The sequence below is a fragment of the Tetranychus urticae genome, chromosome 2 (genome assembly GCF_039701765.1).
Source record: "Tetranychus urticae isolate SD_2017Ah chromosome 2, NJAU_TeUrti_SD_1.0, whole genome shotgun sequence".
NCBI lineage: Eukaryota > Metazoa > Arthropoda > Arachnida > Trombidiformes > Tetranychidae > Tetranychus > Tetranychus urticae.
In genome coordinates, this window is record NC_142959.1 from 22034508 (window position 1) to 22061861 (window position 27354).

The window sequence follows — 27354 nt, forward strand, 5'->3', positions numbered from 1 at the left end:
CAAGCTGTATTATTTAAATGAATTATGAATTGGAACACTGAAAACTACTATTAATTGGATCATTTTCAAGTGCTCCTGATTGAACTTTTATCTTTCTCTTTTTCTGTCTTTCTTTTCTTTCTTCTTCTCTCTCCATCCTCATCTTCATATTTATCTCTTTCCTCGAAACACTTTCAACTTGCTTCAATCAATCCAATTGTTTCTCATCTTTGTTTCTTCTTCTTCTTCTTGTCCTCTTCTGAGTAACTCAAATGAATTTATTCAATTTTCACTTTAACCATTTCAATCTTTCATCTTCTTCTTTCTCTCATCTTCTTGTTTAGTTGGTTAATCAAATGATGAACGATCATCTTCTTCTTCCTGTCAGGCTAATCATTTTCATTGCAAATTATTACAGATAATGTATTTGACATTGTTTCCAAATGTTTTACAGCCAATAATTGTCTTTGTTTTCATTTCAATATTCATCCATAATTTACAATGTTTGAGTATTTACTTGCATTTCCATGACTAACATGGACTGTAAGCTTGCACCAGAAATTGACGATTAATTGAATTAAAAGTGTTGAGCAAATGGCAAGATATATATTAAGTGTATCTTCATTTTTGCTAAGAATGGCAAATGAATAATTTTTCATTTAAAAATGAAAAACATTGAAAGAGGTGAAATGTTCAGTTTTTTGTATGGATTTAAAAACAGTAACATTGACTTATTCATGGGTTAACATCAATTGCAGCTTTTGGTTGTGAAGATGATTTTTTAAAGTTACCGCTTAAATTAGAGAGAACTGCAAAATGTGAATGACATGCTGCCATCTATCATCAAGTCTAAACAATATGTGAGTTGGTTAAGTAAATTAATAGTATAAGTAGTTTAATTAGTGTAATCAGTATAATTAGCTAAAGAAATGCTGAAATAATCAAAAAATAAACGATATGAATGATCATCGGAGATAGCCTTGAATAAGATATTAAGTTTTATCTCTCTAGATAAGTATTTGCCCAATGTACGCTTCGAACGGGAAAATATGATTTGGGTTTTGGGTTTTTTGATTTCTTAATGATAATCAACTTATTATTACTGTTAGTTTTCATCGAGAGCCTGGACCAGTAAATTGTGTTTGGACAATAGATATGAGACAGAGCGCGAGATGCACTTCTGGTTCCAATTGTAGCAATTTTTAGGTTCTATTACGCAGCATAGAAATGCAGTTAAAATTAACACTTAAAGCGTTTCTTATCGATAACACACGAAAATTTGGTGCTATGAATCTTTGCTTTACATCTTGAGCTTATGCGAAACATAAATCCAAACTTTCAAGCTCATTCGAGGTAACTTCGTTATTGAAGCTCTGACCTTTGAAAGTTACTTTCCTAAGGAAATTTATTTCAATATTTATTATTGATTTTGCTTATTGCTAGGGAAATCACTTTTTAGATGAATTTACAGCAAAGATGGATTAAAATAATTCAATATCAGTCATGAAATTCATCTAAAGTCAACAGAGAAAAGCTGAGCAAAGACAAATAATATTATCGACATTCAAGAAATTGCATGTAAAAGCACATGAAAATATTGTCCAAAATGATATAAAATATTCCTAGCCTTTTTTTAACAATTGTAATCGTATAATCCTTAATTGTTAACAATGTTAACCCATTTTAAGCGTAACCAAGCGCTTCCCAAACTGGTTACAAAATTCAGGTTTTAAAATCGGTGCGTGTTCGGTTATTTGACAAAAGATTAATCCGATATCCGAATTATATTTAAACCATTTTTAATTGCACATTAAGCTAAATTAATAGGAATTTGTTGATTTAGATTCAATAAATTGCATTTTTTCTGTTAGACAAATGTTATCCTCTAATAGATGGCGTACAAAAAGATTAGTAAAACTAGTTGTCGGGTAAAGCTAGTCTTACTTAAATGCAATCCGTAATATGGTGACAGACCCCCTTTCACTAGTCTCCGCCATTTTACATCTTATACAACGTTTCATTTTCTATTGAATTTTTTCTTTAATTTGTATACATTACAGTACTCTTCTAATTAATTAATTTAAGTTAATTCATCATGGATCGTGGTGGAATGAGAGGTATGAGAAGAGGTCGTGGTATGAATAGCTTTAAAAGTGATCGTGATAATGACTGGAGAAATAATAAACCAGTTGGTTACGAAGAACAGCCAAGCCAAGGCACTGGTGGTGGTGGTGGCTATGGAGGATTTAATAATTATAGAGGAGGCTCTGGACGAGGCTATTACAGCGGTGGTAACAGTGGTTTTACAGGCAATTACGCTGGTGGAGGACGAGGTTACAGTGGAAATGGTAATTCATATTCTCATCAGTCTAATGCTGCATCGAACTTTAATTATAACCGACAAGACGCTGCTGCCTGGACTCGATTACAGCCTAAGAATGACATGATTGAACAGAGTTTATTCGGTCAAGGTCATACTGGAATTAATTTTGACAAATATGAGGACATACCGGTGGAAGCATCCGGTACTGACTGTCCTAAACATGTCGAAAGTTTTAAAGAAATTGAATTTACTGAAATTATTCGTCATAATGTTGAACTCGCCGGTTACTCTAGACCAACACCAGTTCAAAAGTACGCTATTCCTGTTATCTTGAAGAAAAGAGACTTAATGGCCTGTGCTCAAACTGGTTCAGGTAAAACGGCTGCCTTTCTGGCTCCAATTCTTAATATGATCTTTGTTAATGGACCTCCTAAAGATATGCCTACTATACGCTCTGGAGCTAAGATAAAACAATACCCCTTGGCTTTAGTTCTTGCACCTACTCGTGAACTTGCTGTACAGATATACGATGAAGCTTGTAAATTTGCTTATAGATCCTGCGTCAGACCCTGTGTTGTTTATGGTGGAGCTGATCCAGTTGCCCAAATGCGAGATTTAGACAAAGGATGCCAGGTTTTAGTTGCAACTCCTGGTAGACTGGTTGATATGACAGAAAGAGGCAAAGTTGGTCTTGATATGGTTCGCTATCTTGTTCTTGATGAAGCTGATCGTATGTTGGACATGGGTTTTGAACCTCAAATTAGAAGAATTGTTCTACAAGACAGCATGCCGCCGGTCGGTCAACGTCAGACTCTTATGTTTTCAGCTACCTTTCCTAAGAAAGTGCAAGAGCTGGCTCGTCAATTTCTTGACAATTATATCTTCTTAGCTGTCGGTAGAGTTGGAAGTACCTCTGAAAATATTACACAAAAATTTTATTGGGTTGCTGAATTAGAGAAAAGATCAGTTCTTTTAGACATCCTTGCAGCTGAAGGATTAAAAGCGGTAGACTCTGGTAAGTGAAAATTTCTTTTCACCTTTATACTCATCTAAGTAAACTATTATTCAAATCCCACGAATTAATTAACAATTTATCAATATTAATGACTTAATTTTTCCTTTCCACCTTACAACAGCCTCTGAATCATTGACATTGGTGTTTGTTGAGACCAAAAAGGGAGCAGATTCCCTAGAAACCTTCTTGGACCGTGAAGGATTTCCAGTAACAAGTATTCACGGTGATAGATCTCAAAGAGAACGTGAAGACGCTTTAATGTCATTTAAAACAGGTCGTACACCAATTCTTGTTGCTACCGCTGTCGCTGCTAGAGGACTTGACATACCGAATGTCAAACACGTAATAAACTTTGATCTTCCAACCGACATTGAAGAATATGTTCATCGTATTGGTCGTACTGGAAGAGTCGGTAATTTAGGAACTGCTACGTCATTTTTCAATGAAAAGAATAAAAATATGGCAGCAGACTTAGTTGATCTATTGACTGAGGCTAAACAAGAAATACCAGAATGGCTAACAACTCTCGGAAAAGACGTACAAAGTGAACAAAGAAACTCTAATCAAAGAAAATATGGTCAAAGAAGGTACGCATTGATTATTTTGCGCTATTTCATCTTATCCCATTCCATCCATTCTTACATCATACTAATTTCAAATTTTACTTTTTCTCGACAGATATGGTGCCGGTGGTTTCGGCTCTCGAGATTATCGACAATTTGACAGGGGTGGAGCTCGTTCTAATGGCCCAAGTAGAAATGTTTCAAATGGTTCTTTCGGACAACCCAACAATTTCGCCGGATATAATGGAGCTGCTCCACCTCAAGGTCAATACATGGGCTACCGTGGGGGCAATTCATACGGCGGTAATTACAGTGCTAGCACCGACTGGTGGGGGGCAGTTTGAATTCATTTCTGTATTGTATGTTAAACATTGCTTTTTCTTTACCAACTCAGGCGTTAAGGCCAAACGTGAAAATTTGATCTTATGTCTTTCTTACCATATAACATGATTCCCTTGTAAGAAAGTAAAAAATCTCAAGTTCAAAACCTTCCAAGACAATTTTCTTCAAGCTACTAATCACCTAAAAAAATTTTGCAGTTTCTTTTTTCACCCAAAGAAAGAAAGAAAAAGAAAGAAAAGAGAAAGAAAAAAAAAACTTAACAAAGCAAAGATAATTAAACTCAACACAACACACAACACACACAAAGAAACAAAATCACATACATTCTGTTAAATTGCAACTCAATCGGAATAAATTAATCCAATTAATTAATCGCAAGTTAATTCAAATGAAGAAAAAGAAATGAGCAAAGCAAAAATTGAAAAATTTGCAAATGAAAAAAACTCAACCAAAAAAAATACACAAATAAGATTCAGCTTTTAAAAGCTTCAATCGAGCTTCAATTTTTGTCTGATAAAGCAAACTGATTACCAATACTTTATCATAATGATCATCATTATCATCTTTTCCCAAAAATCTTTCTCATTATCTTTCTCTCACTTTACACTTTCACCTTTTCACCCCTTTCTCTTTCTCTCTTTTTTTATAATATTAATCTAATCATTTTTGCATTTTTACCGGTAATGTTAAAAGCAAGTAAAACCCAAAAATAAAAAAACTCTCTCAATAGTCAATAGATGGAGCAATCGAATCCATAGTAACCTCTTTAGGTTAACTCAAAGACGAGGTTATACTTTGATAGATGGAGCAACACTCTTAATCAGATATCAGATACTTAAACTGTTATAAATTGAAGTTTTTACTGTAAAGTAAGAAGTAAAAAAAAGTATAGAGTGAAGAAATTTTCTCCTTCATCTTCATCGTCTTCTTTCTTACCAACTATAAATTATAGAGAAGATATTTGTGATACAGAAGTTGAGTTTCTCTAAGAAGTTGTATTTTTCTTGACAGCTTTACCTTTCTTTCTCTCTCTCACACACTTTATCCTCATCTTTCTCTCTCTCCCTTGATCATCCAACAATCAACAGATAATCAGTTTCAACTTACTCTGCTAAAAGCCTAGTACACAACACACAAGCATGAGAAACAACAATAACAAATGTATCCAAACTCATCTCATCCTTTCATAACAAAAACAAAAACAAAAAATTAAATAATATAAACAAACAATTAATTGAAAACAAATTGGTATAACCTTTTGATAATAAATAAACAATAAATGATTAATTAATCAACTTGCAATGTATCCTTTATTAGCGGTAAATGGTTAAAATACAGATTTTAGTGATTCGTCCAAGAGTTTCAAGACTTGACCAAATTCTGGACTCTTCAAGCCAAGTTCAATCTTGATCATCATTTGCCTTCAACCTTTAGATCAAGAAAGCATATTGAACTTGCTTTAGGCAGTGATTGCTGGTTCCTTTGATTGTTCATCTGACATCTTGAAGATTCGTAGGTTGATGGTTTCAATTGTTGATTGTTGCTGATTATTGAAACCCTTATTATCAAGTCTCACCCTTATTTGTGGCTAATTAATGCAGCAAACAAAAAAAGCTTTGAGCAGCTTTCTCCATTTGATTACCATTTAATCTTGAAATTAATCTTGAATCTGATAAATCCCTCACTTTTTTGGCCATAATTATCATTTGCAAGTGAACCCAGTCTTATAAACACTGGAAATCAATCATTTAAATGATAATCATTTTCACTTTGACCTTCCTTTGCTACTTGAGCTGTGAAATTTTCATAACTTTTGCTTCTCTGCGTTTTGTTGATCATCATTTTTAATGTTAACTTGCTTTTACCATGAATTTCCTTTTCTCATTCAACCTTTCCATTAACATTTAATTCAGATAACATATCAATTCAATCTGCTTCATCATTTCTTCTCAATCGCATTTCTCTCTGTCCAAACAGTAAATACATCATTATCTTGCTTCTCCTCATCTCTCGTCCACAGCAGGAAACAATGTTTATTGGTGCAACTTTCACCATCATCTTGTGAATCAACCTTAGGCAATGAGTTCTCAGTTGAACAGAAAGTCTTCTTTTGTTTGAACTTAAAGTAAAGAGAAGAAGAAGAAGAGAAAAAAAGAAGTTTCCTGTCTTTCTCTCTTCATGGGTTACAGATGAATAAAAAAATGATGGAAAAAAGCGAAATGATGAACAAGAAGATAAAAAGACTGATGATGATAATGATGTTCACTTGAAGAGGAAATTTGAAAGATAAATATCGTGTCAGATGTAACTGGTAATATCAATCTTGAAACTGATGAGTGACGTTGCTGTGTTTAGAGATGTCTCTTTGATGTTGATAGTGAAATGAGAGAAGACAATGATGAGTTGATGAAAAAAGCTCACCTTTTCAAGATGATTCAACATCATTTTACGAAAACATTTAGCTTTAATTGCGTCTTTTATTAGCATCTTTAACCGATTCCTTTGATCAATTACAATTGATAACATTGCGCTTTTTGTTCATTAAATTACACTTTTCCTGAATTTACTTTTTCAATCTCTTTAAGTTTCTCATCAAATTTTCAATCTTTTTTTTCATCTTTTCTCATCTTTTGCTCATCTTCTTCTCTTTCTTTTTTTCCTTTCAAATTGCATCTCAATGAGATTCTCTTCCCTTTTCTTCATCTTCTTCTTTCTGTGTCAGCCTTTCTATCATCTTTACCTTCATACAGCTTCTTCATCTTGTCATCCTTTTCTTCTTTCTTTTACATTTTCCTTTTCAAATTCAAGAAAAGCTCATGAAGTATGATTGAAAATATAAATGAGATTTTCTTCTCTTCTCTTCTTTTCCTCCCTTTTTTATACATTTCATCATCATCATCTTCGATCATCATCAATTCACATATCTTCTTTTACCATCATCTTAACCATTTTAACCTGAGGCTTTTCAACAAAAAAACTGGTCCAACAAATGGTGAAGTCAAGAGATGAGGAAAAGTAAAAAGACCAAGAAAACGATCTTCAATCTAAAGACTTGATTCCTTTGGAGTTAGATTCAGGGTTAAGATGTAAGTCTCGTTGCTCTCACCGGATTACAATTGAACTTTTCTTGTCATTTCCATCATCTTCTCATCTCATTGTCTCTTCCATTCAATAGTTAAATGAAAGTCTTGAAACATTTCAAGAATACTTTTGACTCCATGAATCCATTCATGGTAAAACCTACAGCAAATATGCAATATCAACCGAAAATGATGTTCAAATGGAATGAGATAAAGACATTTACAAAGGAAAAATTTTTGCAACAGAAAACCAAAAAACATGAAACTGTAAGACTAATGACTCTCATCCAGACTGATTTAGACGTGAAAATGAGCTTAAAATGTGAACATGAAAAAGTGACCAAAAACTGTCGATTCAGAGCAATTTCATCAAAATTTTCTTTTCATGAAATGATGAAAATTTCCCAAACATTTGACTTGTTTGAAATCAGTGACTTTGAATGATTTTGTTGATCACAATAATATGTAAAAATAATCATTTTGTTTCTGAAAAAAAACGAAACCTAAATTTGCAAATAAGATTCCGTTTTCAGAGAAGCAAATATTCTGGTTACTGTACGGTTGAACATTTGAATAGACCTTTTCTTGGGTTAAATTGACTACGTGACCATAGTGAAGCAAGGTGGACAATAGGGCATGAAAGAAGAGGAAAATTGTTGATTTAGATGAATAACAAGAAGTAGGTAAAAACTCACTTGACCTCAACCAAAAAAGAAACTGCAATGTTGATCATTGAATAGTAACTAGAGAGACAAGGATCGATCCAATCGGCAAAAGGAAAGCAAAAAGTAACAAAATATTGAATTAAAGTCTAAGTTACAAGTTAATATTACATGGTTAAGAGCAGAAATGAAGATGAAGAATAAGATGATGAAGATGATGAAGATGATAATGATGAAAAAGTCAGTGAGAAGAGGAAAAATGAACCACAGAAAATGTTACTCAAGAAGAAGAAGAAGAAGAAGAGAGGAACCAAAGAAAGTATTTTTTTGGGTAGACAATAAAGAGAAGAGAAAAAGAAAGAGAGAGAGAGATGAAGATGATAACTAGAGCAGAGAGGAGGATAAAGCTGAGGGAGCGTAAGTATGATGAGAAGAGAGTGAAAAAGAGACTGCGGAGTGAGACGGGAAATGAGTGAGACGCGAGAATTAATATAGGTAAAGTTATATTCACTAAAATTTCTGGTTCTGCCGGTTCTGTTAGGTTTTGCCATCTTCATCATCATCATTATCATCATCTTTCTTTATCTTTATCTTTTTCTTATTCTTTTTTTTTTGTAAAAAAAAAGTTTCTTCTTGTGGTTTTGGTTCTTCATCTTCTTCAACTTGACTCTCAATGTGAAAATGGTTTTTGCTTGAAACTCTTTTTTTTCATTTTCTTATCCCTTCACTCTGATGCTTTTTCCCTCGTTTCATCAACTTTATATACACTTAGCAGAGTGCTTCATGTTGCACCAAAAAAAGACTTGAGTTTCCCTTGTTAGTCTTGCACTTTGGCAAAATTAAAGTTTACCTTCAACTTTAAGTTTACAAATTTTAGGCCAATGGATCTACAAATCTGGTCTGCAAGCGTTCTAGACTTACATTTCAGATAGAAATTTTACTCTTCTGGATTTACATGATGGATTGAATTTGGGAAGATGCGAGATTATGACGAGAAATTGTTGAATTTAAAAAATGATCCAGTTTTGAGTCAGAGTTGTTTAGATGAGTCGTGTTGAAGAGTAATAAAGGTACTTAGGTTAGCATCTTCATTGCCTCTAAGTTTAACCAACTTTAAATAGACTTTGTCATCGGGTTATTTTGCATTATTGGGACAAAAATTTGAAACTTACAACCAAAACCAAGGTAATCCTTTTCGGCTTTCCTTTATTGAATAGAGATACTTGAGTCTAATAAGATTTATTCAGCCAAATTTAACCATCGGCTCACTTCGGCTAATCTGGTAAAAATAGGTTCAACTCAAGACGACCAAGATTCAAGAGGACAAAAGATTGTTACTGACCAAAGGTTTTATTCAGAAAAAAATTTCCCTTTTCAATGACTGCTTATAACCATGATCGGACTATTTTGTCATGAAAAATTGATCACTACTAATAATAACTTTGATGAGTAAAGTTGATTTTATCTCAACTACTTCTGTATTCAGAGCATTTAATGTTCATTTTTGCTCGACTTTTTCCATTTTCCGATTTCCATTTCTAGCTATCCATTTCTGGACACAACTGGGCTCAATGGGGCAGGTCAAAGATTTTCAGTCAACTTTGAACGAAACGGGAAAAAATTTCCAAAGAAAAGTTGAAAAACTCGCTGGATGGCAGCACCTAACATTAATTTTCATTTTTTTCATTTTTTCATCATTACTCTGGATTGCCATTTCAAGTTGAACCAAATGTTTAACTCATTTCAAGTTGATCATTTACTAATTGCAATATTTTTTCATTCCTTCTCATTGAGGCCCTGAAACTTTTCTTCTTGTCCACACTATTTGGTTGCAAATTTTTTTCTCATTTTTTTATTTGATCAGGTTGACAAGATTATTATCATTATCATTAGTGTGACAATGATTACTATTATTATTATCATAATCATCACTATTGTAGCTATTATGATGATGTTATCGAGTTGAATGAAAATATTAGTCAAGCATAGCATGCCAACTGAATGTTTTCAACTGAACAAGTTGAAGAGAGTAAAGAATGGAACAGAAAATACGAGCGAAAATTTTCTTCCCAAAATTGATTGTTTTCCCAAGTCAAGCGAAACCTTGAATGTTTCAAATCAGTTTCAACAGTTTTAGTAATCATAATTAACCTGTAAAATTGAAACATAATTCAAATCTCGTTTCACCTGGCAGTGGTCAAAGGCATAAGTTGAAAACTCAAACAGATTGAATAATGTCAAGCACTGTGTAACCAATGTAATGATAATCTGATTTATCATCAGAACTCTTTCTATTCATTTCTAACCCTTTTTGCATATTAAAATTTTCCCCAAAATTTAATTTCTCATGACTTTTTCAATGATTAATGATTATTTAAATCCTTTTAAATTTGATTTACTATCATGATAATAGTCATGTGATACAAATCAGACTCGAATTACTGGAAACATCTTTTCACATTTGACCCAATCTCATTAAGTATTACATTAATCTTTAGGTTTTCCTCACGACTCAAGTTCTGAATTTGATGAGCGACAATTTACTTTTTCAATGTAATTCAAGTCGATTTTATATTCGATATTTTATCTGGAAAATATCGCAGGTTCGAAAACTCGATTTTTATGGTAGCTCGTGAATCTTTTAAATTTATTATCGCTGGATTATGCTTTTAAAGATGTTTATGGATTTAATGCTGTTTTTTGTGCTTTTGTTGCCATTCAATGCAGTTAACTTTGCTATTAACCAGAAAACTTGAAAAATTGATTTTCAATGCTTACTTTAATCTTTAACTCTTATGCAAATGAATTGAAATTCCCGACAAGTTATTGTCCCATTTTGAAAATCATTTGACAATATTGATCGAAGTATCGACAGTAAGAAAACAAAGATTTGACTAAAGGTCAATGATTAACTAAAACTTTAATCTATTAAATAAACCATTGAAAATCGGTTGATAACGATTAAAAGATGAAAGTCAAATAGACTGAAGTTGAATGACCCGACTAAAAAGTTTTAATGACCAAAAAATTTCATCATTTCGATCAAATGACGAACAAAATTTTTGTTCAAAACACAACTTCGAAAACTTGACTTCGACATGGACTGATAGCGATGTAAAATGTTTTCTTGATAAAAGTCAATTTCCTTTTTTGGTCATTTCGAGCAGATTTTCAATAATGAATCCCGAGATGAAAGCTCAAGTTGACAAGAAATTGATAAACTTTAAACAACTGAATTGACTGATGACTCTGATTTTAATGAACATTCAACAGCTAAAAGCTCTCAATCAGAGGTTAAAGTTTTTTGCTCTCAACTACTCATCATTTGCAAAGAGGGTAAACAAATTATCAGCAACTGGAAGACTTAAAACCCACCAAAGAATGCAATGCTTTTCGAACCTTATCCTTAAAATGAAATTAAAATGAAAAAAAAGTGGCTCAAATGATCAAGTTAATGATGACAATGATGAGAGTCTACATTATTGTAGAGCAATAGGTATTAAGAAAGGTATCAAAATGAATAGATAGAAAAAGAATTCTCAACTGATTCTCTCTTTTTTTTGTATTTTACTTGAAAGGTAATATTAAGGTCACGGAAAGATTATCATCATCATCATCATATTAACATTATTAGCCCTAGGGTTGATTAAAAGGTGTATCAAACCTTGAACAAAATAGATTTATTCTCTTCGTTTTTTTTCTGTTGCCAAAATTTTCAAAGTTATAATAATTGACGGACAGGTTGGAATATGAAAGGTTCTTGAAATGAAAAAAAGAGAGAAAAGTAAAAGAAGTAAAAAAAATGATGCCCAAGGTAGGGATGAAGATGAAGAGAGAATGATGATAATGATGATGATAATGGTTTGCAGTTGAAAGTGCAAAGTGAGCAAAAGAAGAGAAGAAAAGGCAAAGAGAGAAACTTTTGATTCTCATTTGATGGGCTTTGAGTCTTCAACTTTCACCATTTCATCATTATCATCATTATCATCATCAACTGTTTACTTTGCCTTGAAAAATCTCAATTTCAAGCTTTGGGTGTTTGTTTGTTTATATTTTGCCTTTTAACCTCTTTTCTTTATCCAGAGTCTCAATTGAAGTTGATCAAGAAAAAAATATAAACACCATTTAGTGTTAATACATTGTCACTGGTAATGATTGTATCAAATGGTAATAAACACAATTTGTTTGTTATCATGTGAATATGAAAAGATCTGTTAATATTGAATTAGTTTCAAGAGGAAAGAAGAGCAAAAATGTTATCCTGAAAAGCATAAAAATAATCATTCAATATGCATAATGTAATAATAAAGTCGTAAAAAACGTTATAAAGAGAAGAGAGGAAAAAGAAGAAGAAAACTCATTGGGATTCTTGGTTTGGTGAAGAGAAAGTGCCATGATGAATGATGTATTGAAATGGATTTTAAACAGTTCAAGGTAAGGAATTTAATCAACAATTGAAAGAAAATTTGCAAATGAAATGACAAAGAGTTGGACTGTTTCGAGCATTGACTGTATCAACATTGTTACGAGTACAAGTTGAGACGATAATGATGATGAGAAGGAAAAGGTAACATGAAGCGTGATTTGACAGTATTTATATTCACTTTTCATCTTCTTCTTCTTCTTGTTTCAGTGAACTTGAACCTACGCATTCTCTATTCATGGATACTCACTGTAACTTGATTTTGTGCAGAATCATATTGATCGATCAACTTGAATAAGGTTATGAAGAGAATGATAGGAAGAGAAGGAGAGACGCTTTGAGAGAGAAAAGTGAAAGTTGAGTGAGCCACGGAAACCCTTAAATAATTGCAAGTTCCTGGACAATCGTTTATATTGCTTTACGGATGCTCAAGGAATCATCAGACTCAACCTTTTCTCATTTCTTTTTTTTCATTACATTTTCTCTCTTCTCTTTTTCCAACCTTTTTTCACTTTACAGCCGACAGTTGTTAAGGTATATAATGGTTTAGAGTATTCCATGAAAGAGAAGAGTAAAATCCTCCTTCATCTTCTTCATCATCATATAATCCATCGTCAAAGCCCTACTAAAAGGTAAAAATCCTTTTCTCGAAACTTTTTTTTCACAATTTCCTCTTTGCTAATTTCTTTCTCTTTTTTCTCTTGCTTTTCTCTTCTTCTTTTCTTTTTCTTCCTCCCCATCATCATCATTATCATCTTTCCTTTGGTTTCCTTTTCACCTTGTTTTGCCTTCTCTTCCTTCGTACAATCATTTCCAAAGGTAAGCGTGCTTTTCATCAACAAACGAAGAAACATTTTTTTCTCTCGTAAAAATGAAAGATTACAAAGTCTCATAAAGATGTAATTTTGACGAGAAAAAAATTGATCTTGAAATTACCAAATTAGAGTGATGGCTTGTTATATTGATACGTTTAATTTGCGGTTCAAAACAGATTGACATTTCCTTTAAGAGTCACTTACAGAACCATTTTATAATACAAGTTTCAACTGGGAGGTTAAACTGTGCAGGTTGCGTCCACTTTGAATAATAGCATTTGTAAGTTGGTCAAGATAACAAATGGTCCGAACGGAACAACTAAAATTGTCATTTTTCAACCTAATCATCAAATGACATTTATGAAACAAAAACCAATTAGAAATCAATTTTTCTAAATTTTTGAAAATTTCTCAAAATTGACAAAAATAAGCATTTCTCAGTTTGAAATTACTTCATCTCAAGCTAATCATGAAAAGTCCCATTCTCTGATTGATTAACTTCTGATTAACTATTTTTACAACAGCAAGTTTTGTTTATTGAATCTCAGTGATGTTGATCAACTGATTTTTAATGAACTCTGAATAAGATTTGAAAAGAATTTAAAAGTTTAATTTTTAATCAGATTGTCAGATGAGTTTGAAGATAAAGTGTGAATGAAAAGTCGAAATTTAGTGGACAATTTCTTGGAGAAACTTGTTGAGTAATGAGAATTTGCCTTTTGTAAAGATTCTTTAGCGATTCAAATTTCCTGAGCAACTATGAATTTTGCAATGTTAATGATGGAACCTTGCTCTTTCCTGTGCATCAATGAAACGAGTTTCCCATTTGATCAATAGAAGCTGATGATTAAATGAAACTGGCAAAAAGTGAATAACAATTGACAAACATTTGTTGTATATTTCAATTGAATTGTGGACACCAAGTGAGTAACTGAGAGAGCCAACAGAGAGACAGAGAAGCCATTATTTTATCTCCATTTTCATCATCATTTTCCCTACTTCTCTCCATGGATTCCTACAATATTCATCAACGACTCACGCACAAAGTAAAGTGAAAAAAGCACGAATTCAGCAAGAGAGAAGCACAAGAAGTTTGAGAAGAAGCAGAGAAAAGAAGAGAAGAAGAAAAAAAACTCAGAAAAGCAGAAAAAAAGTTCATTCTAATCGTTAAAACGTTCTCTTCTCAGCTTCTTAAATGCATTCAATTGCGCATATGAAAATGTTCTTTGTCTTGTTCAACAATCTTTTGCCTTCTCGCATTACTTTATGGGCCATTTAATCTTACTCAAATGATTGGATGAGCTCAAAAGGACATCATAATTGAACTCAAAGTTGCACGTATTTTGCATCTATTTATTATCCAGTCTTGTAATGTTGAAACCTTTTCATTTTTACATTAATTTTCAGCCTCTTGTAACATTGTCTAATTACAACAACAAGATGGTGTTAAAGAAGCCAGAATTGATGGTGAAAAGGAGAAGATGGAGAAAAAAACAGAGAAAAGTTGATGATGATATTAAGAGGGAAATGAAAAGAAACAAAAGGCAACAATTGTAAACAAGAATCCAAACTGTAACTGATGATCAGATGAGGTCAGGGATGGTGAAGAGATGGTGAGATGAATAAGCAGGAAATACATGGTTAGCTACTTGCATGGTGATGTAGAGTAAAGGACAGAAACTAACAGAATGCAAAGCAAAATATGATTCTCTCATCATCAACATTTGCACACCGAGTGAGCTCATCTTCAACAATCTATCTTTTTTTCATCTCTTTTCTCACTTTTCCTTTCTTCTTTTCCCTTCTTTTCTTTCTTCTCTTCACCTCACTCACTATTATTCATGATGATGATGAAAATGATTTATAGGTATATGTTAAGTGCATTTTAGAATCATTTAGCCATTTCACTTTTTCTCTCTTTTCTTCCCTTTCTCTTTCAGAGAATCTTTTCTCTCGCCAAATCATCCCGAAATCTTCTTCATCTTCTTTATTCAACTTATCACTCCCTTTTTTACTCCAATATATCATTATGAATCAATCGCTTTCTCTCTTTCCACTCTTTTTGCATTATCATCATTCTCATCTTCATTCCCTGTTTTTCCATCTTTATCTTCATCATCTTTTCCGTGGTTTACCATATTTTGTTTTGTATAATGATATTTGTCTCAACTTTCAAAGTTTCTTTCAATTGTTTTGGACAATTGAACTGATTAATGAATTTTCAAGTTACTTTTGCTCTTTGACCAACACTTGACTCAGTGATGCTTCTTCACCATTGGACTTTAATTTTTCAAGGTAAAACAATTTCAATGATTGAATGGAAATGAAGCGATAATCAGTTTTACTCGATGATTAAGATGATAATGAAGAGGGTTTGAAGGGACAGGATAATGTTCATTGGTAAAGGAGTAATGAATGAAATCGCAAGTTGAAAAGTAGACGGAAAAGATAATGTAAAGATATTGAAAGGGAAGAAGATAAATAAGGAAGTGGGAAAAACTGTTAATTTCATTTTACCATTAATCACAATTCTTAATCCCAAAGAGTGGCAACAATTCAATTGTAATCTGTAATTGTTCAGTGATGAGAAAGGAAAGCAGGGAAAAAGCAGATTAAATTTTGGTTAGTAAAGTGAAAAATTCATAAAGATTTATTCAATTATCAAAGAAACAAGTGTATTACAATCAATTAATCGACTCGAAATTTAAGCGAAAAAAGATGAGAAAAATGCAATAAATTGACCAGCAATCAAAATGTTGAAATGAGAAGAAGCAAAATAATGAATTGATGATGAAAATTGATCGAATGGTCATTAGCAAGGTAAATCTTAAGGGTAAAGGCAGAAAACAAAAGAGAAACAAAATCATCGCCTTCATCATGATCATCATTCTCGTGGTGAAATGGAGTAAATGTCATGCTTGTTGATTGAGATGTTTCAACATGCATCAAAATGACGAGAAGAGGAAAAAATGTGTTACGAAGAAGAAGATGAAATGGAAGAGTGAAATAATAAAGAGATGATGAAGGATGAGTGAAAATCGATGAGTTTTTATCTGGAAAAAGATTCTTTGGTGTTATTTGATGCTCCAAACGGTTTGGCCATGGAACAAAAGTGAACAGAAAAGATGATCATTTGGAAAAGAAGATAAGTGTTAATATGATCAGAAGAGGATAATTAAGCTGATATTGCATTTGATATTGCCTTTTATCTTCTTCTTTCTTCTCGGGACTTCACTTTACTTTAATCCTTTATCATCATCATCATCCTCATCTTCATCTTTCGTCCTTTTTTAATCTTGCAATCTTGAACCATTCTCATTATTAACCTAATTGACCTTATGCAGTGAAAATGGAATGCTTTATTCAATAGCATTTGTGCAAATCTTTGGATAAAAAAAGTGAATTTATATTGAAATTGAAATAATTTTCAGTTAAGTTGCAATTCAATTGAATCTTGAATCAACTTGTGAACTTGTTTTTGCCTCAACAATCAACTTTGAAATGATAACTAAGGGAAAAAGTAGTTGAATTGAAAGGCTTCAAACCATGCAAATCTTCAGTAAACTAGTTAATTAAGGGCTTTTGCTTAATTAGTGAATCTATAAGGTTCATCTCATGCAAAATAATATTGGCATTTTCATCATTCTCCTAGTTTATGCAACATCAACTAATCATCATCATCATCCTCTTCATCCTCATCGTCCCGATAGTTTATTATATTAAGTGATAATGTAATGCATAATATTAATAAAAAGCACAAAACAGAAGCAAGTTACTCGAGTTAACTTGTAAATGTACATTCAAATAGATTATAAGGTTAACCAGATTTACCGATCAAAAGTTGTTTCCTCTTCACATTGATTAACTGATAATTAACTAATCAATAACCATTATGTAACAAAGTTATTTTTGTCTTCAATTCTGGTGATTAATTGAACTTGAATGATATTCAACATTTGTTCACTAAATATGTAATCAGTTGCAGTCAATCGCCTCAACTGGAACAAAGCTGTGGTTAAGCGCCAGTCTTCAGGTGCCAACCAATACTGACTGGCAAATCATTGACTTGAGGTTCAACCTTCACTGCATTGACTGGGTAATGACAAGCTTGATTTAAACGTAAATAAATTTCCGAGAAAAGCAGTTGTTTCTCAGTGGCAGTTTCAGATGTAAATGAAAAGGTGACTTCGAATGCAAAGGTCCATTCTTCAGATGAGATTAGATTAGAAAGCTACAAGAGTGATGCCCGAATTTCTGGAAAAATTTAATCGACTTTACGGGAAAATATTGTAAGTTATAGTTTCTTTTATTGAAATGCATTAATGATGGTCGAGTTGAGAAAAAAATTGATTCCATTCTATAATGATTTCATCTGGAAATGGATATTTTGTTTTCTCTCAACAAACAACGATAATTACTATTTTCATTGTTGATGATATTTATTGGCTTCATTGGCCTTATCAAATGAAATGTTTATTGTAAAGAAAAGAAAAAGAAATTAATGAAACTTTTTGCTCTTCTTTGCACAGGTAACAACTACTTATTAAGCGTAAACTTGCCTAAACTATTTGAGCAGCAACAAGAAGAAGAAGAAGAAAAAGAGATGAAAATTTGCAAGCGCAAAGGCCAAGGTAAAGATGATGATGATGATGATCGTGCAGCAATCAAAAGGGAAAATCAAGGCGTACTCAGGGTCAAAGAGTGAACTGAACATAGGAAAGTTAAAAGGCATCATGAAGTGTCTATGGATGCTGCTGCATCAACTAACATGCAATTAGTCCGTAAAGAGGAAAAGATGGCAAGAGGAAGATGGCAAGAGAGGCTTGGCTTATAGCTTTTCACTGTCTTTCCCTTTTGTGTGAAAAAAAACATCCTCGTTGTTGTTGTTTCATTCATCATCACTAACAGTCAACCAACATGGTAAAGAATCGTGGATGAAAAGAAGAGAGAAAGAGAGAGAGGAAAAGAAAGGAATCCAAATAGATTTTGCTGATGAAAATGATGATGATGATGAGGAAAGTAAAACAAGGCAAAAAAAGATCGTAAATTGCTTTAGCTCCATTTTATTGGCTCAACAAACTTTTTCAATCCATTTCATCTTCGCTTCTCTTTCCCTATTTTTATCCTCATCGCCATCATCATCATCATCATCATCCCTCTTCATATGGACCCATTGAAACTTATTTAAGAGGTAAACATTGAATATAAAAAAAGCCTTACGGCTACTATTTTCATCCATGTAATTACCTCCAATCAATAGGGTAAGCTGATTGATCGACTTGGTCAAAGTGAAAATAAAATAAAAATGAAGATAATGATGAAGAGAAAGGATGGCGAACAAGAAAAAGCCATTTTATTAACTTACAGGAATTACTTTTTGCTTGACCACAAATCATGTGACTTATAACCATGATTATGATCAGGTTAATCAATGATGAAAACATTTGAGTAATCATTTTAAAAATTTCCGATCAACTTTATTCTATAATTTTTTCTTCTTTCCCTTGATTTGCAGCTTAAACTTGAGATAAATTAACCGATTTTTTCATCATTTTTCCTCAAAATTTGCTTCTTTTAATGTTCATTTTTTGAAAAATTGCAATTTTACAATAAAAGTTGAATTTTTGGAAAAAATGATTTCTTTTTCTTTCTTTGTTAATCTGTTTGATTAACATCTCAATTGGATTTGAATTTTCAGGTAATTTGGTTATCAATTTAAAGTCGTTTGCGAAGTGTTAATCAAAAGTTGATTATTTACGATTAAATGTAATTTAATTACTGATGAGCAATTTGATTAAATTGGTTTAATTTTTGTTTTAACTTTCCAAATCAGATTGACTGTTTAATTCAATTATAAATCAATTAACTGATTAAATTGGAATCGATAAATTGATTGGAGGAAGAAAAGGGTCAAATGAAATTTTCTTTTTCCTTGCAAATGAATCGTAAAAGGCAAAAAAATGAATAAAAAATGATCAAACTAATGAAACTGGAGAAGTAAAATTGATATGAAAAATAATTCAGTGTAAATCAAGATTATCGATCGATTAATAAATGGTATAAAAGTAATGATAAGCAGTAAAAGTATGATGGACTCTAAATTAGCCAATGTCCATAAATTGGTTTACAATCAATTGGTGAAGGAAGAAGAAGAAGAGAAAAGTTTGTCAGTTGCAATCTCTAATAACATCAATTCTCATGAAATGCTGTAAAAAAAGGAGTTTCACGCTAATATTAAATTAAGCTGGATAAAGAGTCACGTGACTGGATCAAAGGTGTAATAGTTTTTTAAGTCCATTTCAAGTAACAACGGATGAAGAAAATTGTTGTTGAACGAAAGTCGAGTTTTCCTTTGCAAATGAAATGTAAATACTTGGCTAAAAGTGATTATCATGACAAGATGAACCCACTATTATTGAGTGTAATCAGAACTCAAACCCAATCGATTAATATTGGCAGCAGCATTTATCTGTGAAAACAGTAGCTTCAAGTTGACCAGAAAGAGGAAAGTAAATTGGAAACAAAAATTTGCTAAATGAGAGGCTCTACTGTTTGACCATTCAGGTTGCTGGTCAAAAGAAGGGAAAACAATTACGAATGATTTAAAAGACAATTTTACCTTTCTTTTTGTTTTCTTTTCTTCTTCTTCTTCTTCTTCTGTTCAACCTTTTCTTTTTCAGTGTAAACTTCGATTTGAAATGGTTTTGTTGAGCTCAAAATTTAACCAATTGGCTAGATTTGATGATGATGATGATGAGAATTATGTCTTTGTAGAAGCAAATGTTTATGATTCAACTTAAACTGTGTCGTTTTGCTTCTCTGTGTTGGACACAAAATGAAAAGAGATTCAACCATAAAACTGGTTTACCTGTGTTAGGAAGTGCAGTAACCTTAACTTTTCATTTTCCGTTTTCATCTTTTTTCTTCTCTTTCTTTTCTCTCTTTCCAACTGCAACCCAAGAATATACACAGTTTTTTTTCTTCCCTCACTCTGGAAGATCTTTTCTCCTTCTTTATCGCCCTTTTTTTCATCCTTTTTTTTCATCAGTTAGAACCTAAACAAAACTGTCTTTGAAATCATTTCTTTTCTCAATCTTTTCAGGTTGAACCTTGAGAGAGTGAGAATCACCTTAGGCGCATCCAAAATCACTCGTCTTTTTCATCATCATCTTCTTCTTCACCAAAAGTTTGATTCATTAAAATTTCTTTGTTTAACTTTTCAGAGTTTCCGAGTTTTCTTTAAAACTTCATATTTTTGCTTCAAATTTCGATTTTCCATTTCATGAAAAAATTTAAAAATCATCATAAGACGATCATCGTTTCAATATCAATGCCATTGAAGCTGAACCGATGAAAAATCTCGAAAATGTCGAAATTCGAAAACTTGAATCGAACAGTTTTTGGGCAGAAAATGTAAATTGTTAGAAAACTTCTCAAAGCTTTACAGGTTTGCCTTTTTACTCGAAATTTATGATTGAAAAATATTTCTGTAGACATTGCATGAAGAAACTTGATTTTCGTTAAAATGTTTCGATAACTTTAGAGTTGCTTTTGAAAACTTGGAATTTAAAGTGAGCAAAATTTCCATTTTTATCAACATTCATTTCGAATGGGCTGACGGTTTCCTCTCAAGATAACATTAGTTGAACCAAATGTCCTTTCAAGTGTCCAATGACATTTCACGTTGTTGCTCCAGAAAAAAGTAGCATCATGATAACTAAATTACCCTGAACATGATAACAACTCTAATTATACATTAATATCACCTCCAGGGATTGGAAATAATTAACAGCCTCTCATGGTACTTTTGTTGTTATCAACATTGAAATTGATTCACTTTTCATTTTACCATCAATTTTCATCATTTTACGCTCAAATCTCTCTACTTAGTTTTCCTCTGGTTCCGGTTCGGAAGTTACAGGGTTGACTTGCAATTTTCAACATCTTTAAAAGCAAAGAGAAATGTGTAAAAACTGTCCAACAAAATTACACAATCATGATTCCAAGGTTTCAGGACATTCCAATGGATATTACTCTTGAACTGGATTCAATAATATTTCCGGTCAACCTTTTTATCTAAACATAAAATCATTTTCAAAGAAACTATCAAAATGTTTCAAACACTGAATTAAAAGATGGAAAAAAGTGATAGAAAAAAAGTGAACAGAAGATGTGAGAATCCTGAAAAGGGTGGAAAAGAAAGAAAAGCGTCAATAATTGATGATTAAAGAAGCGTGTTGCGTTGATCATTTTGTTAGCATTTCCGATCAGTTGTATAATGAGGCAAAAATGTGAATTGAATCATTTTCATGGCGAAATTGGAAGAGACTGCCAAAGTAAACAGCAAAAGGACCACCTTTATTTGAACATCTTCTTATGTAAGAGAAAAGAAGAAGAAGAAAAGATGAAAAAGAGATTCTCTTGATTCTCTTTTCTCTCCCTTCCAAGTTTAGCGCATAATATGATTCACCTTTGATTCTCATGTTCAAGTAGTACTTTGAGTACTTGAAGGAATCAAATGGTTAGTTAATGAAGCCTTTTCCAGATTGAAATTGCTTCAACACCTTTTCAGTTGTAAAAAGCAGCAAAAAAGGGTTTGGCAAAAGTAAGGCAATTAATATAAACGGAAATGGTTAATGATTAGTAAAAGCTGTTCAACTTTACCTGAACATTTTTTTGAATTTTCAACATTCATAGCTGAGCTGTTGCCAAGAAAAGCAAAATGCAAACTCAAGTTTCCAATCGATTCAGTTTTGCTGTTTCCGTTTCTTTTTCAATTGCGACTCAATATTTTGATGCATAAAAGTTTTGATTGAAAAATCGAGTTTACTCTTTCAATCAATCTTGAAACTTTCCTTTTTGTTGAAATATCAATATTTTCATAAAATTTTCATCTAACATGGAAAGTTGCGTTTTATGGTTCATTTGCATTTCCATCAATATTTATCAACTTTACAAGATTGGAAATTGTTTGGATTACTAAATAATCTCGATTCCAATGATTATCTTGAAATTAGACTGTCATTGAATGACAAATAATTGTGAATAATGATGAAATGATGATAAAAAAGGGAAAAAATGAAGGTTGATGATGAACAAAGAGAATGATGAAAATGATGGGAAAATGGAAGAAACTTTTTTCTTTCAGTTTTCATCTTCCCTTCAGTGCGATTACAATCTTAATCTGCTTAACTTTGTCATGAAGGAAAGAGATGGTAAAGTTTAGTGATTTTCATTTTTTATTAATTGAAGTTTGCAAACTAAAAATTGATTTAAGGTGAACAGTGTGATTAAACTTGTTGATTGAGGACAACATTGACTAAACTTTGAAAGAGTAACAACAGCTAATACAAGTGACATTGCGCTAGTACAAAGAAAACGAAATTTCGCCTTTATTTACATTTATCTTCAATCGCCTTGCAAACGTCTAGAAATATTTCCTCTGGCAACCTTTCACCAGAAATTTTGACCAACTTGTCCTTATAATGGCTCAAAATTGGATCACTGTGTTGATGAAAGGTGGCCAAGCGCTTCTTGATTGTCTCTTCATTGTCATCGATTCGGCCCGAGGTTTCACCTCGTTTCAATAGTCTTTGAACCATTACTGAATCCGAGACGTCAAAGTAAATGACAAAAGTACATTTGCTGACTTGCTCTTCAAATTTAATTGCTTGATCAACCTGGAAACAGAAGTAGCAACAAAAAAGTAAAAAGGCAAATGGTTGAAAAGGATCGTTTAAGAAGTAAAACATTAAGTAAAAGGAAAGGAAAGTCTAAGACAAAATCAATATTATCAAATATCATGATAATAATGAGAATGAAAATGATATTATATTCACCTCTCTTGGATAACCATCAATTAAGAATCCTTTGCTATTAGAATCATTTTTCTTAATTGCATCCTTCAATAATCCTAATACCTCTTCAAGGGGAACAAGTTGACCTGATTCCATGATTGCGTTTAACCTTTTACCTCGCTCTGAACCTGATTTAACTTCATCACGAAGCAAATCACCGGTTGACAAATGTGTGAATCCATATCTTGAGAGACAAGAAAAAAATAAAAACTTGAAAATGTTGACCTTTTCATTAATTTAATCAACTAATGAATAATGAGAAAAAAATGTCTTTTGAAAAAAAAATAAACATCAGAGTCGAGCTTAAAGTTATCGGGTTTCCTCATTAACAAGACGATTAAACTTGAGCCATTGGCTGACAATTTTGACAATATTACTAAAGTTGATTAGCAAACAAAATTAAAACAAAATGTTGAGCAAAAACCGAAAATCGGACGTTCCGGTGACTTCAAGAGGCTCAAGCTAACATTTAGTAACCTTTAAAAGCTGATTTTATCCTAATAAGCACTTTGATTTGAATCTGTAAAAGCCTTTAGTGTTCAACCTAACAAGTGACAGAAAGAAGGTCAAACTTACTTGGAGACAATCTTTTCACATTGGGTTCCTTTACCGCAACCAGGTCCACCAATGACAAAGATAACTGGTTTATCCGTCATCCTTTGCCTTTCAAATCCAAAGATACTTGAATAAATTAATGGTTAAACTTAAAATATCCTGTAACAATCGACAGTAATTTAACTTTTCTCTGGGTTTCCCTTTAAACAGAGAGTCAACACTGGATTGAACAAAAATGGTGTCGCTTGAGAAGCAACTTGCTTCTCTATTAATAAACTGTGTTTATACGCTTTCCTGGATCCAAGAGGCATTTAATTTTACACACAACACAGGGGAAACATGGAAAACACTCTCAGTTAACTGAATTTATCAATGCACACAATAGCTTCTTTCTGTCCCTTTTCTTCACATTTTATCATGAAAAATTATACGTTGCTATAGTTACCAAGTTTACTTCTTTTGCTCTCTCTCTCTTTTCATTTCTTTCTGGATTCTGTTCATTGAAACTTTCGTGCTTATCATGTTTATGTTGAACAGAGTGAAAAAGAGTGAAACATGGAAATGGGAAAAGAAGGAAACTTTTCTCTATCTTTAACTGAATATTTATTCCTCGATCGATACCAATAATTTTCATTCCTTTTCCTCTATTTTTTTCTCCTTTACCTGAATAGAAAGAAAAAATCATTCAGATTCCGCTTTTTTTGCATTCACCTTATCAATCGACTAATCTTTTGCTTTCACATTTTGTTGTTGTTCATGTTGAGAGAGAAAATTGTTGTATTCAGCTGAAATTGAAATAGTCATGAAAATGAGCATTTCAATGACAATTGAAACAATGCTAATCAATTCAGTTTGATTGCTTCATTTGTTATCATGAACCATGAAAAATCAATCAAAGTAATGGAAAAGTGCATTTCAATCTATCCAGTTATTTGGCGAAATGATAATTTCTAGTCTGATAATCGACTCGCTTTCAACAGATTCAAAGTCGACTTTTGAGCGATAACATTTGGAATCTCATTTCATTTATCGATTTTCAATGTTCTTCTTGAAACTCATCATGAATGTTGAAACTACATTAGAGTTGCTCAAAGGTTGAATCTCATTTTACCGATGAAATCATTTTTTATCAATTTAATGTAAATAAAAGAAATGAGAAAAAATTGAAAATGAAATGCAATTTAATGAATTATCAGCAACAGGAAAGTTAAAACAATGTTATATCATTAGAGTTGAATAATTGTAGGTGTCGGTTGAGAAACGGATATGAAAAGGTAAAAATGGTTCTACTTATTGTTTTGATGAAACTTTGGCTCTTCTTTATTACAAATGATAAATTGTTTAAATTTGAAAGAAACATTTGAACATTGCAATAAATTTGATGCAAAATGATTTGGATTGTGTAAAAGGAAAGAAGAAAATGAATAAAAAGAATCAACAGAAAATCTGTTTTTATAGATTGTTAAAGGATACAGTTTACTTAGTTTTACCTTTTTACCTTCCTTTTCTTCATCGTTGTCATCCTCATCTTCCTAATCATCTTGATCATCATTACAGTCATCCATATCATCCTGTTTCTCATCCAATCTTGTTATATAATGTAAATGTAATGTTGTTTAGTTGAACACCATTGGAAGCAATCAGAATGAGAGGAATGGAAGAAGAAGAAGAGGAAAAAGTGAACGAGTTTGGATGATGGAAAGAGTGAGAAGAATGAAAATAATAATGATGATGATGTGAAGGAAGAGAAAAGGTTGAGTGAGAAAAAGGAGTGAAAGTGATAATATGACGCAAGAACTTTGCTCAATGTAAAAAAATCGATTCCGGGAGAGAAGAGTGTTTGTTATTGTGGGAGTTAAAGTTGCGTGTAGATGAATAAAGGATGAAGAAGAGATGAAGAGAGATGATGAAAAGTTGGATGACGGGAAAGATCAAGGGAAGGCAAGGATGAGGTGAAGGAGAAGCAAGGAATAAAAGACAGTTTACAGTTGATTGGAAGCAGGAAGAGGCTAAAAAAAGGAGAACAAGAAAAAAAAGTAAAGAGTTTTTACTCGAGTTTTGATAACATTTTGATAACAATGGTTCTGTTTTGTCTTTTTTTGTCTTCTCTTATTTTGCTTCTGTTGTTCAACTTATTGCTCTTTCATATTGCACTGGTCAATGTGATCACTTTCTGCTTAACCTTTTTAGTTGCAATCAGGTCAACCAGTTTTGGACCAAACTTGGATGATAAATATTTGGCTAATCAAACCTTGAAGTCGAATCTTGTAAAATGGAAAATGAACATTTTTTTTGTTTCTAATGTTGTGTTGATATTTTGTGTCTTTTTGTTTGCTAACCATTTTTGAGCAACACAGAGAGAAACATGGAAACAAAGTCCATTAAATGGTGGGAGTTTCACCGAGATGAGGATGTAAGGAAAAATGATTATGATGATAAGTTGGAGAAGCTGATGTATGAGAAGAACTGGAACCCCGAGGGGTCAATTCTTAGTAGGATTAGGATACTATTTTTCTTGTGTTTCTCTGCATCTTGTTCCTTCCATCAAAATCATCAAACTTTTTCTTTTCTCTTCTCTTTTTCTCCATGCTGAGGTCTGCTCTTGCTGTTGCCTGAAAAAGTCACCAGGAACTGTTGAGGGAAAGAAGAGGTTGTCATCTTTTTCCAATGAAAATAGAGAAGTAGAAAGATGAGGATCAAGATGAGGATGGAAAGGGAGGAAAAGAGAGTCAGGCTGAATGAATGAAGGTACAGGAAAGAGGAGAAACGATTAACTTTTTATGTTGAAGAAGAAGAAGAAAAAAGATTGGTGTTTGTGGTGTGAAGTTTTATGCTGTTAAACAGACTGGGAAGGCAAATGAGAAGAGCAACAAATTTTGAACCTTTAAATGGATAACATTTGATAATTTTGATCTGTTGATGAAGAAATGTATAAACAAATTATCAACTAGAGATTGGATAATTTTGCTTCTGTTAAATTGATTCTAGTTGCTAGTCGAGTCTAATGAGCCTAAAGAAAATATTCAATCAAATTTTTTTTCTTCTTTTCTCCTTTTCTTTCAAAACATTGGATGATAACAATCATCAATTGCCTGCCGCCAGTGACAGGAAACAATTAACTTTGATATTGCTTAATTATGGTCATCAATTGTAACAAGTTCAAGTCAATCTCGACTCGTCGATTGCCAGTAACATTTAGAGATTCAATTTGCTCAATAAGTTTCATTTTATGGAAAATCTTTCACTTTTCAAGTTCAATTTGTAGACTGATTCAAGTTTGCATGTTTACATGAATCATTGAGTTATTTTGCATTATTTAACAATTACAGAATTCTCGTCTGATTTCGTCTTCTGTTCATTTCTTTTCGGCCTCTTCTCAATCTTTTTAGGCTAAGTTTTTGTTAACCCGCTTAAGCGAAAATCAGCAAAATTTTGGAAAAATTGTGTTCTTTTACGAATCTTTATAATTCTTGTTATTGGTGAATTGAACAATTCATATTATCCAATTTACGTCAACATAAGTATTGTTACAAAACGTTAGCCAAATGGACAGTATTGTTGGACTATTGTTGATTGAGAAAAAGACAATTAATTACGTTTACCATTCTTATCCTTTAAATCATATAAAACCAGTTTTCTGTTAAAACAATTTAGTATTCATTAAATAGATCAATAAGTAAATTACGATTTTGTCTGAGTTGATTCAATATAAACCAACTGGTTATGGGCTCAGTAACGCA

General features: G+C 32.3%; 2 protein-coding genes and 1 long non-coding RNA gene across 3 annotated transcripts; 2 read left to right on the top strand and 1 right to left on the bottom strand.

The window, feature by feature from the left end:
* Positions 1-1966: 1966 nt before the first annotated feature.
* Positions 1967-4594, top strand: bel (ATP-dependent RNA helicase bel). Its single transcript, XM_015936886.3, has 3 exons — positions 1967-3317; positions 3439-3904; positions 3996-4594. Exons 1-3 carry the CDS (start codon positions 2075-2077, stop codon positions 4222-4224), a joined length of 1938 nt encoding a protein of 645 aa, XP_015792372.1. The 5' UTR covers positions 1967-2074; the 3' UTR covers positions 4225-4594.
* A 2222-nt stretch (positions 4595-6816) lies between these two features.
* On the top strand, positions 6817-10305 carry LOC149094134 (uncharacterized). Its single transcript, XR_016198228.1, has 2 exons — positions 6817-7308; positions 7398-10305. It is a non-coding gene; the product is annotated as an uncharacterized LOC149094134 (long non-coding RNA).
* A 12118-nt stretch (positions 10306-22423) lies between these two features.
* On the bottom strand, positions 22424-23825 carry Ak1 (Adenylate kinase 1). The gene is made up of 3 exons (XM_015936924.2): positions 23636-23825; positions 23042-23243; positions 22424-22882 (listed from the first exon to the last, which is right to left on the bottom strand). Exons 1-3 carry the CDS (start codon positions 23713-23715, stop codon positions 22595-22597), a joined length of 570 nt encoding a protein of 189 aa, XP_015792410.1. The 5' UTR covers positions 23716-23825; the 3' UTR covers positions 22424-22594.
* Positions 23826-27354: the final 3529 nt, after the last annotated feature.

Bases quoted from the DNA above. Each gene is read 5' to 3' on its own strand.
- bel (XM_015936886.3), top strand. From the start codon at position 2,075: ATGGATCGTGGTGGAATGAGAGGTATGAGAAGAGGTCGTGGTATGAAT. The intron at 3,318-3,438 runs GTAAGTGAAAAT...ACCTTACAACAG, and splicing joins ATTAAAAGCGGTAGACTCTG to CCTCTGAATCATTGACATTG. The intron at 3,905-3,995 runs GTACGCATTGAT...TTTTCTCGACAG, and splicing joins AGAAAATATGGTCAAAGAAG to ATATGGTGCCGGTGGTTTCG.
- Ak1 (XM_015936924.2), bottom strand. From the start codon at position 23,715: ATGACGGATAAACCAGTTATCTTTGTCATTGGTGGACCTGGTTGCGGT. The intron at 23,244-23,635 runs GTAAGTTTGACC...TTGTCTCTCAAG, and splicing joins TGTGAAAAGATTGTCTCCAA to ATATGGATTCACACATTTGT. The intron at 22,883-23,041 runs GTGAATATAATA...TTCTGTTTCCAG, and splicing joins TTGATGGTTATCCAAGAGAG to GTTGATCAAGCAATTAAATT.